This window comes from Anolis sagrei, chromosome 13, assembly GCF_037176765.1.
Source record: "Anolis sagrei isolate rAnoSag1 chromosome 13, rAnoSag1.mat, whole genome shotgun sequence".
Classification (NCBI taxonomy): Eukaryota; Metazoa; Chordata; class Lepidosauria; order Squamata; family Dactyloidae; genus Anolis; species Anolis sagrei.
The window spans coordinates 7,747,011-7,763,668 of NC_090033.1; the positions used below are offsets into that span (position 1 = coordinate 7,747,011).

The 16,658-nt window shown below is 40.9% G+C and overlaps 3 protein-coding genes across 3 annotated transcripts in view; all 3 read left to right on the forward strand.

Moving 5' to 3' along the window:
• SZRD1 (SUZ RNA binding domain containing 1) lies at nt 1–5,477 on the forward strand. The gene is made up of 4 exons (XM_060758837.2): nt 1–240; nt 398–447; nt 3,018–3,311; nt 4,596–5,477. Exons 1-4 carry the CDS (start codon nt 190–192, stop codon nt 4,696–4,698), a joined length of 498 nt encoding a protein of 165 aa, XP_060614820.2. The 5' UTR covers nt 1–189; the 3' UTR covers nt 4,699–5,477.
• A 6,454-nt stretch (nt 5,478–11,931) lies between these two features.
• NECAP2 (NECAP endocytosis associated 2) lies at nt 11,932–16,132 on the forward strand. Its single transcript, XM_060758834.2, has 8 exons — nt 11,932–12,093; nt 12,186–12,286; nt 13,522–13,626; nt 13,703–13,784; nt 13,862–13,970; nt 14,067–14,220; nt 14,304–14,394; nt 15,658–16,132. The coding sequence occupies exons 1-8, from the start codon at nt 11,999–12,001 to the stop codon at nt 15,722–15,724; spliced, it is 804 nt and encodes a 267-aa protein (XP_060614817.2). The 5' UTR covers nt 11,932–11,998; the 3' UTR covers nt 15,725–16,132.
• A 159-nt stretch (nt 16,133–16,291) lies between these two features.
• The window catches only part of CROCC (ciliary rootlet coiled-coil, rootletin), a 34,273-nt gene continuing 33,906 nt past the window's right edge, over nt 16,292–16,658 (forward strand). The window contains exon 1 of the mRNA XM_067472714.1: nt 16,292–16,410. The gene's annotated coding sequence lies outside the window, so the exon portion shown is untranslated. The remainder of the gene's footprint in view (nt 16,411–16,658) is intronic.

Consider the following 16,658-nt stretch of genomic DNA (forward strand, 5'->3'; position numbering starts at 1 on the left):
GACGAAAAGGGTAGGAGCCCGGGAAGCCGCGCATGCGCTCTTGTTCGGGGGGCGGCGAGCGAGGAGCCTCAGCGGCGGCGAGGGCGAGGGGCAAAAAGAAGGGAAGGGGAGCGAGGGAAGGAAGGAAGGAAGGGGCGGCTTAGCGCGCATGCGCCTCGAGCGGGCTGGCGGCGGCGGAGGGGCCTGACGATGGAAGATGAGGAGGTCGCGGAGAGCTGGGAGGAGGCGGCCGACAGCGGGGTGAGGAGGAGGAGGCGCAGGCTTCGGGGCGCCTGCTAGGCCTCTTAAAGGGGCCGCGCCCTCCCACGTGCGCTTGCCTGCCTGCCTTCAAGGGGGAGGAGGCCTGGCTTCCTTCGTTGAGGGGGGTCTCCTCAAACGCCCCTTTTTTGCCTTGCAGGAAATAGACAGGCGGCTGGAGAAGAAGCTGAAGATCAGCCAGAAGGAGAGGTGAGGAGTTCCCTTTGTTTGGACCCCCTCCCTCTGGGCGTTTTGGACTCCCACAATTCCTAACAGCCGGTAGGCTGTTAGGAATTGTGGGAGTTGGAGTCCAAAACGCCCGGAGGGAGGGCCCAAGTTGGCCAAGGCCTGCTCTACATTTGATGTATTTACTAGCTTGCTATCCATTATTGGTATTATGATTATTATAGATTATATTATCTATTATTATTATACTATATTTATATCCCACTTTATCTCTCCCAAAGGAGACTCAGAGTGGCTATGTATCCATTACTGCTATTAGAATTATATATTATATTATTATCTATTATTATAATATTATTTTATTTATTTATACCCCACTTTATCTCTCCCGAAGAAGACTCAAAGTGTCTATGTATCCATTACTGCTATTACAATATATTAGAATTATATATTATATTATTATATTATCTATTATAATGGTATTATTGTTATATTTATTTATACCTCACTTTATCTCTCCCCAAGGAGTGTCTATGTATCCATTATTGCTATTACAATATATTAGAGTTATATATTATGTTATTATATTATCTATTATAATGCTATTATTATTGTATTTATTTATACCTCTCCCAAAGGAGAATCAAAGCCATGTATCCATTATTAGTATTGCAATGCATTATTATTATCTATTATATTATCTATTGTTATACTTATTTATAATATTATAATATTTATTTATATCCCACTTTATCTCTCCTGAAGGAGACTCAGAGTGTCTATCCATTATTGCTATTACAATATATTATAATTATATATTATATTATTATGTTGTATATTATTATAATGCTATTATTATTGTATTTATTTATACCCCACTTTATCTCTTCCGAAGGAGACTCAGAGTGCCTATGTATCCATTATTGGTATTACAATATATTACAATTATATGTTGTGTTATTATGTTATCTATTATTATTGTATTTATTTATACCCCACTTTATCTCTCCCCAAGGAGAATCAAAGCCATGTATCCATTATTAGTATTGCAATACATTATTATTATCTATTATATTTATGGTTATATTTATTTATCATATTATTGTATTTATTTATATCCCACTTTATCTCTCCTGAAGGAGACTCAGAGTGGCTATGTATCCATTATTGCTATTACAATATATTATAATTATATACTGTGTTATTATGTCATCTATTAAATTCTTCTTCTTCTTCTTCTTCTTCTTCTTCTTATTATTATTATTATTATTATTGTATTTATTTATACCCCACTTTATCTCTTCCGAAAGGAGACTCAGAGTGTCTATGTATCCATTATTGCTATTATAATATATTATAATTATATATTATATTATTATGTTGTCTATTATAATATTATAATTTTATTTATTTATTTATTTAAAACGTTTATACCCCACTTTATTTTTTCCAAAGGAGACTCAGAGTGGCTATGTATCCATTATTGGTATTACAATATATTACCATTATATATTATGTTATCTATTATTATAATATTATTATTATTATTGAATTTATTTATTCCCCACTTTATCTCTCCCGAAGGAGACTCAAAGTGGAAGTGTATCCATTATTGCTATTAAATATTTTGCTAAACGTCGCCGCATTGCCCACTGCCCACAAACATACATACATATTTATTTATTATTTATTTACCGTATTTGTATACCACCAATTGGCGACTCAAGGCGGTTTCTAACAAATCAGTATACATAAAACGTAATAGATAAAAAACATTAAACAGTATAAAACGTCATAAAAGCAACATCATCAGCGTCTCATTATTCTCAAGCATTGTCCAATTCCATTGTCAGGTCATTCGATTTCCTATATTAGCTACTCTGTATTTGTAAACGCTTGCTCGAATAGCCATGTTTTAACTTGCCTCCGAAACGTCAAGAGGGAGGGAGCAGATCTGATTTCCCTAGGGAGGGCATTCCATAGCTGAGGGTCCACCACTAAGAAGGTCCTGTCTCTCACCCCCGCCAAACATGCTTGTGACAAAGGTGGGACCGAGAGCAGGGCCTCTCCAGATGATCTTAAAGTCCTAAGTGGTTCATAAGGGGAGATACGTTTGGACAGGTAAGTTGGGCCAGAACCGTTTAGGGCTTTATAGGCCAAAGCCAGCACTTTGAATTGGGCCCAGTAGCAAACTGGCAGCCAGTGGAGCTGGCGCAACAAACATTCACTTTTATTACGACTGGCTTGTTAAGAATGGTGGGAGTTGCAGTCCAAAACACCTGGAGGGAAGGCTGAAGTTGGCCCATGCCTGCTCTAAACCCTTTGTCCTTTGGTTGTGCCTATTGTAATTCTATATTGCTATGTTTTCACATGCTTTGTGTAATTATGTTGTTGTTATTGTTTGCATTTTCAGTTTTATTTTATTGTAATTTGCGGTTTGGGCTTGGCCTCATATAAGCCGCTCCGAGTCCCCATCGGGGAGATGGTGGCGGGGTATAAATAAAGATTATTATTATTATTATTTATTTGCTGCTTCCTTCCTGTCCTAGCACGTCGTTGTCGTCCTGACTGGCTCAGTCTATTTCTTTCCGCAGCCGGAAGCCGCGCTCCCCGCCGAAGGCCCCCCCAGTGGTGCTGCAGGACGAGGGCCTTCCCTTGGCGGGGCCCCCTCCCCAGATCCGCATCCTGAAGCGTCCCACCAGCAACGGGGTCTTGGGCAGCCCTCGCACCGCCAGCCGGCCCGCCTTCCCCGTCAAGTCCCTGGCCCAGAGGGAGGCCGAGTACGCCGAGGCTCGCAAGCGCATCCTGGGCAGTGCCAGCCCCGAGGAGGAGGAGGAGGACGACGAGGAGCAGCAGCAGCGCGGGCCCGACAAGCCCCTCCTCGACAGGTGAGGCAAGCACATTGGCCTTTGCGGATGCTGCGGTTCTGTTTAGGACAACCATACAGTCCCAGGGTTGGAAGGGTCCAAGTTCCAGGGTTGGAAGGGTTCAAGTCTCTTCTGTTGTGTTTAGGACAAGTATATGGTCCTAGGGTTGGAAGAGTTCAAGTCTCTTCTGTTAGGCAGGAAGGACACAATCAAAGCTCCCCAGAGAGCGGACCATCCTGCCAGCTTTTTCCTCATAATAATAATAACAACAACAACAATAATAATATGTCCGACATGTGATCGAATACAAAAGCCAGCAGAGTGATCTTGTTTGCTGTGTACTAATCATGTTGTGTATCTAATAATAATAATAATAATAATATAGAGTCAGAAGGGAGCCAAGGGCCATCTAGTTCCTTCTGTTGTGCAGGAAAAGCACAATCAAAGCACCCCGGAAAGATGGCCATTCCTTCATCCCCTGTTTAATAATAATATAGAGTTAGAAAGGACCCAAGCATTGTCCAGTCCCTTCTGTTATGCAGGAAAAGCACAATCAAAGCACCCTGGAAAGATGGCCATCCCTTCATCCCCTGTTTAATAATAATATAGAGTCAGAAGGGACCCAACGGCTTTCTAGTCCCTTCTGTTGTGCAGGAAAAGCACAATCAAAGCACCCTGGAAAGATGGCCATTCCTCCATCCCCTGTTTAATAATAATATAGAGTTAGAAAGGACCCAAATATTGTCCAGTCCCTTCTGTTGTGCAGGAAAAGCACAATCAAAGCACCCCAGAGAGATGCCCATCCTTTCAGTCCCAGTTTAATAATAATATAGAGTCAGAAGGGCTGTCCAGTCCCTTCTATTATGCAAAAAAAGCACACTCAAAGCACCCCAGACAGGTGGCCATCTTTTCAGCCCTTGCTTCATAATAATACAGAGTCAGAAGGGACCCAAAGGCCATTCTCTCCCGTCTGTTAAGCACAATTAAAGCACCTCAGAGAGATGCCCATCCTCCCACTCGCTTCTTAATAATAGTAAGAATAACAACAATATAGCGTCAGAGAGGACCCAAGGACCATCCAGTCCAACCCCTGCTTTAATAATAACATAGTCAGAAGGAACCCAAGGGCCATCCAGTCCAACCTGGCCAGGAAGGAGGCCTAATCATACTGGCCTTTTCAGCTGCTGCATCACACTGTCTGCTCACGTGCATCCGGTAGTATAATCACAGAATCCCCGAGTTGGCAGGGACCTCAAAGGGCATCCGGTCCATCCCGTTGTTTCCTCATGCCTGTTTCTCCCACAGGCCCCCCAGGATCTCCCACCCGGACGAGGCCCGGCCGGCCAGCAACGTGATCCGCCAGCCGCTGGGGCCGGATGGTTCGCAGGGCTTCCGCCAGCGCAGATAGACATGGCTGCCGCCTCGCGTCCGCTGTATCTGCCGCCATGGAGAAGCAAGGCCGGCTGCTCCGCTGCGGCTCCCTCCTCCTCTTCCGCTCTCTCCGTCCTGCTCGGCCTGGACAGATGGACCTGAGCGGCGGGAGGGCGGCCGTTGCGCCTTCCCTCCGGCCCCTTGCACTGTGAGCCCCGCTTTACTCCGCTGCCACCTCTGACCAGCCTGCAGCAATAATGGCCGCCGTGCCGGGGGATCCTTGTACGTTTCCTCAGGGTGCCGGAGCCTCCGGGGCCCCTTTGCGCGGGTTGGCTTCGAGGAGGGAGGGGAGGCCTTCGTAGCGGGAAGTTAGGGGCTTTCCGGGGTGCTGGTAAGGGACAGCAGGCCGAGGATACGAGGGAGAGACGGAGGCCGGGCTTGCCGTGAGCCCAGACTTCGGCCCCGGCAGCCTTTTGCGTTGAGAGGAGGGGGAGGAGTGGGGAAGGCGCAGAGGGCAAGTAACGTTTTGCAAAGGGTCGCCCGTAATAGAGGGAGGGAGAGGGAGCAGCCAGCCCTCCAAGGGGCCCCTCCAGCAGCCATATTAGGGCCCGACTCCGGGCTTCCTTGCTTCTTCTTCTTCTTCACTGTGTTTCCAGAGTCTGCCTTGTCGTCCCACCGCCTGGTTTCCGGGGGACGGGACCCCGGCCGGGAGGGGAACGGGGGAACGTGTTGGGGGACCGGGGTGGGGGGCCGGGGGCTTGAGACACAGACACTGGGGCGTCTCCTCTTGTGCTGGATCAGAAGTGGAACCGGTGCCTCTTTTTGGGGAGGGAGTGGGTGGGTGGGGGGGCTTTGAGGGTGGGCCTCTTTGTATGCCGACCCCAGACTTGTACGGAAAACACTGCAAAGATTTGGTTCAACAAAGTCATAGTAATAATAAACAAATAATAAATAAACAACGAGAACAACGACAATAATAAAAAACTACCTGTGTACAAAAAACGAGAACTTTTGTGGCCAAGCTGTTGAGTGTCCCCTGCTGCTGGTGCACCTCTTCTCTTCTGATTCAGGAATTAACGAATCACGGGGCCCTTTTGTTTACTTATTTATTTATTTACTATGTTTATGCCCCGCCCTCTCTCACCCCGAAGGGGACTCTGACCTGCTTACAAGTTATATGTATACACAATATATGATATTATTAGCCTAGCACAATATTAGTATTATATATTACTATGTTGTACTATACTATCATACCACAATATTATTAGTAACATAACATGTAATATATTACATTGTCTTTTTGGTATTGTATTGTATTACAATGTTATGATCAATATTACTTGTACATAGAACATATATTAGCATAGCACAATATTATTAGCAATATTACATATAATATATTACATTGTATAACAATATGATCAGTATTATAGGTACATAGAATATATATTATTAGCATAGCACGATATTAGTATTATATAATACTATATGGTACTATATCATTATACTGCAATATTATTAGCAATATTACATATAATATATTCCATTGTATTACAATATTATGCCTAATATTATAGGTACATGCAATATGTGATATTATTAGCATAGCACAATATTAGTATTATATAATACTATATGGTACTATATCATTATACTGCAATATTATTAGCAATATTACATATAATATATTCCATTGTATTACAATATTATGCCTAATATTATAGGTACATGCAATATGTGATATTATTTGCATAGCACAATATTAGTACTATATAATACTATATTGTACTATATCATTATACTGCAATATTATTAACAATATTACATATAATATATTACATTGTATTACAATATTATGCCTAATATTATAGGTACATGCAATATGTGATATTATTAGCATAGCACAATATTAGTACTATATAATACTATATTGTACTATATCATTGTACTGCAGTATTATTAGCAATATTATGTATAATATATTGCATTATATTACAATATATGATCAGTATTATATGTACATAGAATATATATGTGCATAGAATATATATATGTACATAGAATATATTTATTATTAGCATAGCACAATATTAGTATTATATAATACTATATGGTACTATACCATTATACTGCAATATTATTAGCAATATTACATATATATTACATTGTATTACAACATCATGATCTATATTATATGTACATACAATATATATTAGCATAGCACAATATTAGTATTATATAATACTATATAGTACTATACTATTATACTTTTATTACAATATTATGGTCAATATTATATGTACATACAATATATATTATTATCATAGCACAATATTAGTATTATATAATACTAATAATACTTTACCATTATGTTGTTGTTCATTCGTTCAGTCGTCTCCGACTCTTCATGACCTCATGGACCAGCCCACGCCAGAGCTCCCTGTCGGCCGTTACCACCCCCAGCTCCCTCAAGGTCAGTCCAGTCACTTCAAGGATGCCATCCATCCATCTTGCCCTTGGTCGGCCCCTCTTCCTTTTGCCTTCCACTTTCCCCAGCATAATTGTCTTCTCTAGGCTTTCCTGTCTCCTCATGATGTGGCCAAAGTACTTCAACTTTGTCTCTAGTATCTTTCCCTCCAGTGAGCAGTCGAGCTTTATTTCCTGGAGGATGGACTGGTTGGATCTTCTCGCAGTCCAAGGCACTCTCAGCACTTTCCTCCAACACCACAGCTCAAAAGCATCGATCTTCCTTCGCTCAGCCTTCCCTAAGGTCCAGCTCTCACAGGGAATACCGTGGCTTTGACTAGGCGGATCTTTGTTGCCAGTCTGATGTCTCTACTCTTCACTATTTTATCGAGATTGGACATTGCTCTCCTCCCAAGAAGGAAGCGTCTTCTGATTTCCTGGCCACAGTCTGCATCTGCAGTAATCTTTGCACCTAGAAATACAAAGTCTGTCACGGCCTCCACGGTTTCTCCCTCTATTTTCCAGTTGTCAATCATTCTTGTTGCCATAATCTTGGTTTTTTTGACGTTTAGCTGCAACCCGGCTTTTGCGCTTTCTTCTTTCACCTTGATTAGAAGGCTCCTCAGCTCCTCCTCGCTTTCGGCCATCAGAGTGGTGTCATCTGCATATCTGAGGTTGTTAATGTTTCTTCCAGCAATTTTCACAATGATTCACAATGATCTATATTATGTTATTATATATATTACATAATATATTACATTGTATTATTGGTATTGTATTACAATGTTATGATCAATATTATATGTACATAAAATATATATTATTAGCATAGCACAATATTAGTACTATATAATACTATATGGTACTATACAATTATTCTGCAATATTATTAGCGATATTACATATATTATATTGTATTACAACATCATGATCTATGTTATATGTACATACAATATATATTATTAGCATAGCACAATATTAGTATTATGTAACATTATATGCACATACACTATAGTACTATCACAGCACAATATTAGTATTATATATTTCTATATTGTACTATACCACTGTAATGCAATATTATTAGTAATATTACATGTAATATGTAATTATATTTTATTATATTGTATTGGATTACTATATATTACTAAATTGTACTGTACCACTATAGTACAATATTATTAGTAACATTACATGTAATATATAATCATTATATTGCTTTGTTATTATTATTAGCATATTGCATTATGTTATAACATTCTGATTAATATTACACATATAAACAATATATTACAGTAGAGTCTTGCGTATCCAACCTCCTGATACATGAATGAATGAATCACAGGGCCTTTTATTTACTTATTTATTTACTAATTTTATACCCCGCCTTCTCTCACCTGGAAGGGGACTCAGAGCGGCTTAATAGTATACAATATTGTATACTATTATCATATATTGTACTATACAGAAACCAGTAAAGTCCAGTTGTGTCCGACTCTGGGAGGTGGTACTCTATGTCCATTTCTAAGCCGAAGAGCCGGTATTGTCCATAGACGCCTCCAAGGTCATGTGGCCAGCAGGACTGCATGGAGCACCATTACCTTTTCGCAGAAGTGGTATCTATTGATCTCACATTTGCATGTTTTTGAACAGCTAGGTTGGCAGGAGCTGGGGCTAACATTGTTTTGTTATTAGTATTATATTGCATTACATTATAATATTACGATCAATATTACATGTACATATAATATATGATATTAGCATAGCACAACATTAGTATTATATTGCATTACACTACAATATTACCAATATTATATGTATGCACAATATATTATATTATTACCATAGCACACTATTAATATTATGGATTACTATATTATACCACAATGCTATAGTGTAATATTATTAGTAATATTACATATCATATAATTATAATATTATTAGTGTTATATTGTATTCCATTATAACATTATGATCAATATTATATGTATATACACTATGTTAGCATAGAACAATATTAGTATTATATATTACTATATTGTACTACACTACTATAATGCAATATTATTTGTAATATTGCATGTAATATATAATATATAATTATTATAATATATTATTAGTATTGTATTCCGTTATAATATGATCAATAAAATAGTATGATTATAACATATTATGATCAATATTATATGTATATACAATATATATAGCACAATATTATTTTATATTACTATATTGTAAACTAATGCAATATTATTTGTAATATTACATGTAATATATAACATAATTATATTAGTATTATATTGTATTTCATTATAACATTATGATTATATGTACATACAATATATGATGTTATTAGCATAGTACAATATTAGTATTATATTATATTTTATCATTAGTATTATATCGCATTACACTATAATATTACCAATATTATATGTATACATAATATATTAGCACAGCACAATATTAGTTTTATATATATTACTATATTGTACTACACAACTATAATGCAATATTATTACTACTATTACATTATAACATATCATTATTATAATATTATATTAGTATTATATTATATTCCATTGTAATATTATGACCAATAATATACTATAACATTACAATCAATATTATATCTATATACACTATGTTAGCATAGAACAATATTAGTTATATATTACTATATTGTACTACACTACTATAGTGCAATATTATTTGTAATATTACATGTAATATATAGTTATGTTATATTATTAGTATTATATAATATTATAATATGATCAATATTATGTGTATATTCAAAAAATTATATTATTAGCATAGCATATTAGTATTATGCATAACTATATCGTATACTCTACTATAATGCAATATTATTTGTAATATTACATGTAATATATAATATATAATATTCATCTTGTATTCTATTATAATAATATGATCAATATTATATGTATATACAAAATATTAGCATAACACAATATTATATATAACTATATTGTACTACACTACTATAATGCAATATTATTTGTAATGTTACATGTAATATATAATATATAATTATTATATTAGTATTATATTGTATTCCATTCTAATAATATGATCAATATTATGCTGCAAGTCGTCTCTGGTTGCTTCTGGATCGAAAGAATCAGCCGTCTACGAAGACGTTGCCCAGGGGACGCCCGGATGTCTTGACTTAAATCAAGACATAGTTTTCTTAGATCTACAGAGACACTCGCTGGAACACCCCAGCAAGCGAGAGTCCAAAAGTGGCAGGCCCAAACCCAGCACCTCAATCCATGGGTGATACCAGATGAGAGACTCCCCCCTGGGCACTCAGAAGACTGGGCGACTTGGAAGGCGCTGAACAGACTGCGCTCTGGCACCACGAGATGCAGAGCCAACCTCAAGAAATGGGGCCACAAAGTGGAATCCTCGGCATGCGAGTGCAGAGAAGAGCAAACCACTGACCACCTGCTGCAATGCACCCTGAGCCCTGCCACATGCACCATGGAGGACCTCTTTGCGGCAACACCAGAGGCCAGAAACTGGTCAAAGGACATTTAACCAACTACCAAGTTTGCAAAATTTGTGTTTGTTTTTTTTTCTTTTTGCTTTTAATCTGTGTGTTTGTTTTGTTAGAATTGTAACACAATGGTATGGTTGCTGATGACACGATAAATAAATAAATCAACATTATATGTATATACAAAATATATTAGCATAGCATAATATTAGTATTATATAATATTGTACTAACTACTATAATGCAATATTATTTGTAATGTTACATGTAATATGTAATATATATATTATATTATATATATATTATAATATATATATTATCCTCACCTCTGAGGATGCTTGCCATAAATGCAGGCGAAACGTCAGGAGAAATGCCTCTAGAACATGGCCATATAGCCCGAAAAAACCCACAAGAACTGAGTGATTCCAGGCATGAAAGCCTTCGAAAATACATATAACATATAATTATTATACAGGGTTAGTCAAAATGAATAGGCCAATTCGGGTACAATTAATTTTCTTATTGGCCTATTCATTTTGACTAACCCTGTATTAGTATTATATTGTATGCCATTATAATATGATCAATATTATATGTATATACAAAATATTATATTATTAGCATAGCACAATATTATATATTATTATAATTTGTAATGTTACATGTAATATATAATTATTATTATATTATATAAGTATTACATTGTATGCCATTATAATGATCAACATTATATGTATATACAAAATATATTATTAGTATAGCATAATATTAGTATTATATAATATTGTACTAACTACTATAATGCAATATTATTTGTAATGTTACATGTAATATATAATATATTATAATTATATTATTATTATATTATATTATTATTATATATTATTATAATATTATAACTATAGTATAATATATAATATATTATTATATTATATTAGTATTATATTGTATCCATTATAATATGGTCAATATTATATGTATATACAAAATATAGCATATAATATATTTTGTGTATATATATATATATTGTATATTATAGTACTACACTACTATAATGCAATATTATTTGTGATATTACATGTATTATATAATTATTATATTGTACTATTAGTATTATATAATATGGATCAGGCTAGAAGGACTAACTTCCACTCTAGGCTTAAAGAAGAGGAGAAGGGAACTCGGAAGTTCTGAGCTCGCGCGCCCTTCTATAATTTTCGCTCTGTGACGGGGACGGCGTCATTCGTCGCCATAGCGACGCTTCCGGCCTCTTGTCGGGGGAGGAGATCGCGCATGCGCGGTCCCGAGCGAGGCCGGGGACCCGTATTTCCGGGTTCCCGCGATGGAGGAGGAGGAAGAGTACGAGTCGGTGCTGTGCGTCAAGCCCGAGGTCCTCGTCTACCGCGTGCCCCCGAGGGCCTCCAACCGGGGCTTCCGGTGAGTCCCGGGAATAAACAAAGCCAAGCCCAGCCTCAAAGCCCGCCCCTTCCGCCTCCTTCACTTCCTCCCTTCCTTCCCTCCCTCCTCAGGGCGGCGGAGTGGCAGCTCGACCAGCCGGCCTGGAGCGGGCGCATGCGCATCACGGCCAAGGGGAAGGCGGCCTACATCAAGCTGGAGGACAAGACTTCCGGTAGGGCTATAAGGGTGGGAGGCCATCTGCCGGGAGGGCTTTGATGGTGCCTTCCTCCCAGACAGAATGGCCTTTGGGGTACCTCCCAATTCTAGGATTTATCATCATTATTATGAAGCAGAGGCTGTGTGGCTATCTGCCGGGAGGGCTTTGATTGTGTCTTCCTCCCTAGCAGAAGGGCTGGCCTGAATGGCCTTTGGGGTGCCTTCCAGCTCTAGGATTGCATTATTACTCTTGATATTGTTGTTGTTACTATCATTATTATTATCATCAAGCAAGGGCTGTGTGGCCATCAGACAGGAGGGCTTTGATTGCGCCTTCCTAGCAGAAGAGTGTCTGACTTGATGGCCTTTGGGGCCACTTCCAAATTTGGAATTGCATTATTATTATTCTCAAGCAGAGGCTGTGTGGCTATCTGTTTGGAGGGCTTTGATTGTGTCTTCCTCCCTAGCAGAAGGGCTGGACTGGATGCTCTTTGGGGTCCCTTCCAGCTCTAAGATTGCATTGTTATTACTGTTGTTATTATTCTCAAGTAGGGGCTGTGTGGCCATCTGTCAGGAGGGCTTTGATTGTGACTTCCTCCCTAGCAGAAGGGCTGGCCTGAATGGCCTTTGGGGCCTCTTCCAACTTTAGAATAGTATCATCATTATTGTCAAGCAGAGGCTGTGTGGCCATCTGTCGGAAGGGCTTTGATGGTGCCTTCTTCCCAGACAGAATGGGGCCCGACTGAATGGCCTTTGGGAGGACCTTCCAACTTTAGAATAGTATCATCATTATTGTGAAGCAGAGGCTGTGTGGCTATCTGCCGGGAGGGCTTTGGCAGTGTCTTCCTCCCTAGCAGAAGGGCTGGACTGGATGCCCTTTGGGGTCCCTTCCAGCTCTAGGATTGCATTGTTATTACTGTTGTTGTCATTATTCTCAAATTGGGGCTGTGTGGCCATCTGTCGGGAGGGCTTTGATTGTGCCTTCCTTCCTGGCAGAAGGGCTGGACTGGATGGCCTTTGGGGTCCCTTCCAGCTCTAGGATTGCATTAGTATTACTGCTGTTATTATTATTCCCAAGTATGGGCTGTGTGGCTCTTCCAATTTTAGGATTGCTTTTTTGTTGTCAAGCAGAGGTTGTGTGACCATCTGTCGGGAGAGTTTTGATGGTGTCTTCCTTCCTAGCGAAATGGCTGGACTGGATGCCCTTTGGGGTCCCTTCCAACTCTAGTATTGTCTTGCTCTTGGTTGCAGGTGAGCTCTTTGCGGTGGCGCCGGTGGAGGAGTTCCCCAGCCCGGCCGTGGAGGGAGTGTCAGACTCCAGCCGGTACTTTGTGATCCGGATCGAGGATGGGAATGGTATGATTGACAGGCCTTGCGGATGATGGGGCCACCGCACCCTCGATTCCCCCTCCAACCCTTCCTTCTTTTCCAGGGCGCCGGGCCTTCATTGGCGTGGGCTTCGTGGACCGCGGAGACGCCTTTGACTTCAACGTGGCCCTGCAGGACCATTTCAAGTGAGTCTTCCTTATAGCGATTCCCCATTCCTGCGAAAGGGAGGTGGCTTTGCAAAGTTGTTGTCTTTCCCTTGCAGGTGGGTCAAGCAGCAGGGCGAGCTGGCCAAGCAGGCCCAGAACCCAGACCAGGGCCCCAAGCTGGACCTGGGCTTCAAAGAGGGGCAGACCATCAAGCTCAACATTGCGGTGAGCATTGCAAGCGCAGTCCCAAAATGACAACAAGAACAAAAACGCGATGTCGTTTGCAGCCTCTCACTATTCGTTCCTCATGTTTCCCTGCAGAACGTGAAGAGGAAGGAGGGCCCCGCAGGGAACAAGGCGCGCTCAGGCCCCCCCGGATTGCTGCCACCGCCTCCAGGGACCAAGCCCGGGTCCCTCCCGTCTCCTTTCGGCTCCTCTGCAGCACTGCCTTCCGCAGGGGCCTCCCAATCTGCAGGTGAGTCCGGTTGGGGGGAGCCTTAAAGGGCCGGAGGGGCTTTCCCTGAAGATTTCTCCATCCCTCTGTTGGTTTCCCCCCAGATGTCCCTTGGCCCCCGCCATCGCTGCCTCGGAGTTCCACAGCGGACGCCGCTGCCACCGACTTCTGGGGGGATTTCGCCAAAGCTTCTGGGTAAGGACATCCCTCTCTTTCTATGGCTGGCCTTGTACCTTCCTCTTGAATTGGCCACGATTTTAGGCTTTGGCAGTTTGCATCCCAGTCCAGAGCCCTGTTCCATTGTAAATCTTGTTCTGTTTTTATACACTTAACTGCAACCAAAAACAGGGGAACCCCAGACAAGAAACAATCAGGGACAGCTAATCACCCCCAAACAAAGGATTTCCCCAGGCAGTAAGAAGCCAGACCTTGAAAACGGCTAGGCCATCAAATGCTAATCAAGTTGGGCAATGGAAACATTCACAGGATGCTTGCCATAGATGCAGGTGAAACATCAGGAGAGAATACTTCTAGAACATGGCCATATAACCCGAAAAACCTACAACAAAACCCATTCACACCTACCTCAGACAGTCAAGAGTTCTTTCTCCTACCCTGGACATCATTCCACAGAAATAATAATAATAATAATAATAATAATAATAATAATAATAATAATAATAATTTATTTATACCCTGCTCCATCTCCCCCAAGGGGACTTGGTGCGGCTTACATGAGGGAGAATGAGGGAGAATTCAATTGCACAAACTATAAATAAAGTGCTTCTAAGGACATTTAGTGCAAAGTTTAGTCAGGGAGTTTCTTACATTCAATCACTGAAGGCACATTGGAATAGCCAGGTTTTCAGGTTCCTCCTGAAGATTGCTAGCTTGCCTAATATCTCTGTACCTAATCCCCACTTGCCTAGTTTCTAACAGACCTCACAACCTCAGAGGATGTTTTCAGCCATAGATGCAGGCAAAACGTCAGGAGAGAATGCTTCTGGAACATGGTCAGGCAGCCCAGAAAACACACAACAAATATAATAGTAAGAATGACAACAGCAATAATATAATCATACTACAATTATAATATTATTATAATAATAGAGACTATATTATTTGTTTGTTTGTTTTTATCCCGCTTTTCTCCTGAGTCGAGAGTCAAAGCAGTGAACAATAATAATAATAGTGAGAAAAATATTATAATAATGAGAAAAAGATAAGAATGACAATAACATAATAATAATGAGAAAATATTATAATAGAATGACAATAATAATAATGAGAAAAATATAATAATAATGACAATAATAATGAGAAAAATATCATAAATAAATAAATAAACAAACAATTCTGTTCCTGGTTTGAAAATCTCGTTTCAGGTTTCATTGGGCAGTCCTTTCTTTGAAGGGAAATAGGTTAATTCTCTTTCTCTTTGTGTTTCCTTGTGTCTAGGTCCGCCTGCAGCCAACCCACTGCTGCTGCTGCTCCTCCGTCGGATTCGGACTGGGTCCAGTTCTGAGCCTGGCGCTCCTCCTCCGCCTTCGATTCCCGGTTTGGACCAAAGAGGCGGACAGAAGAAGAGCCGGTGGCCAGTTGGCTGACCTCTGGGCATTTTGGACTAGGGCGGGAGCCTTCTTTGGGGCCTTCTCCCTTCCCTTTTCCTGACCAAAGAGCCTTGCTGCAGCCTGATGGGTCCTTCACACCCACTGACCAGTAAACAATGGAAGAATGACGGGTCTCTCTTTGCCGTGGTGACGATGCCCGAGTCCTTCCCAAGACAAAAGTGCCTTCTCCTCGGGCCTTCCTTCTTTGCACACTCCCTGCTTGTTGTGGTATAGATAGAGCATAGATATATCAGGCCTTGGGCCTAGTTGGGCCTTCCCTCCCTCTCGCTGTTTTGGACTCCAACTCCCACAATTCCTAACAGCCTACCGGTAGGCTGTTAGGAATTGTGGGAGTTGGAGTCCAAAACAGCGAGAGGGAGGGAAGGCCCAACTAGGCCCAAGGCCTGCTCTCGAGTGAACAGGGTGACTCCTCCTCTTGCCTTTTTTGTACTTGGATTAAAAGCAATTCTTGGCAACAAGGCTTTCCTGTGTGCTGATTGGGCCGCCGAAGGGAGAGGCGGGGCCAAGGTCGCCATGGCAACCGCGTCAGAGGAGCAGCCGGAGGAAGCCAGTCAGCACTCCGGCGGCGCCTTTCCTCAGAGTGAGTCTGCGCATGCTCAGAGACCCTCGATCTCTCTCCGGGGGAGGGGCGCTTGAGGGGCTTCGAGGGGCGTGGCTCAATCTCCGTTCTGCTTTTTTGGGTGGAGTAGGCGGGGACTAATTGGGTATGGGCGGAGCTTAGCTTCGCTCCGCTCACCTCGTGGAGGCGGCAAAGGAAGTTGCAGAGGGGGCGTGGCTTAGTCCCCTGTTGCTGGGCGGGGCCTCAAGCACTGTGGGCGTGGCTTAGAT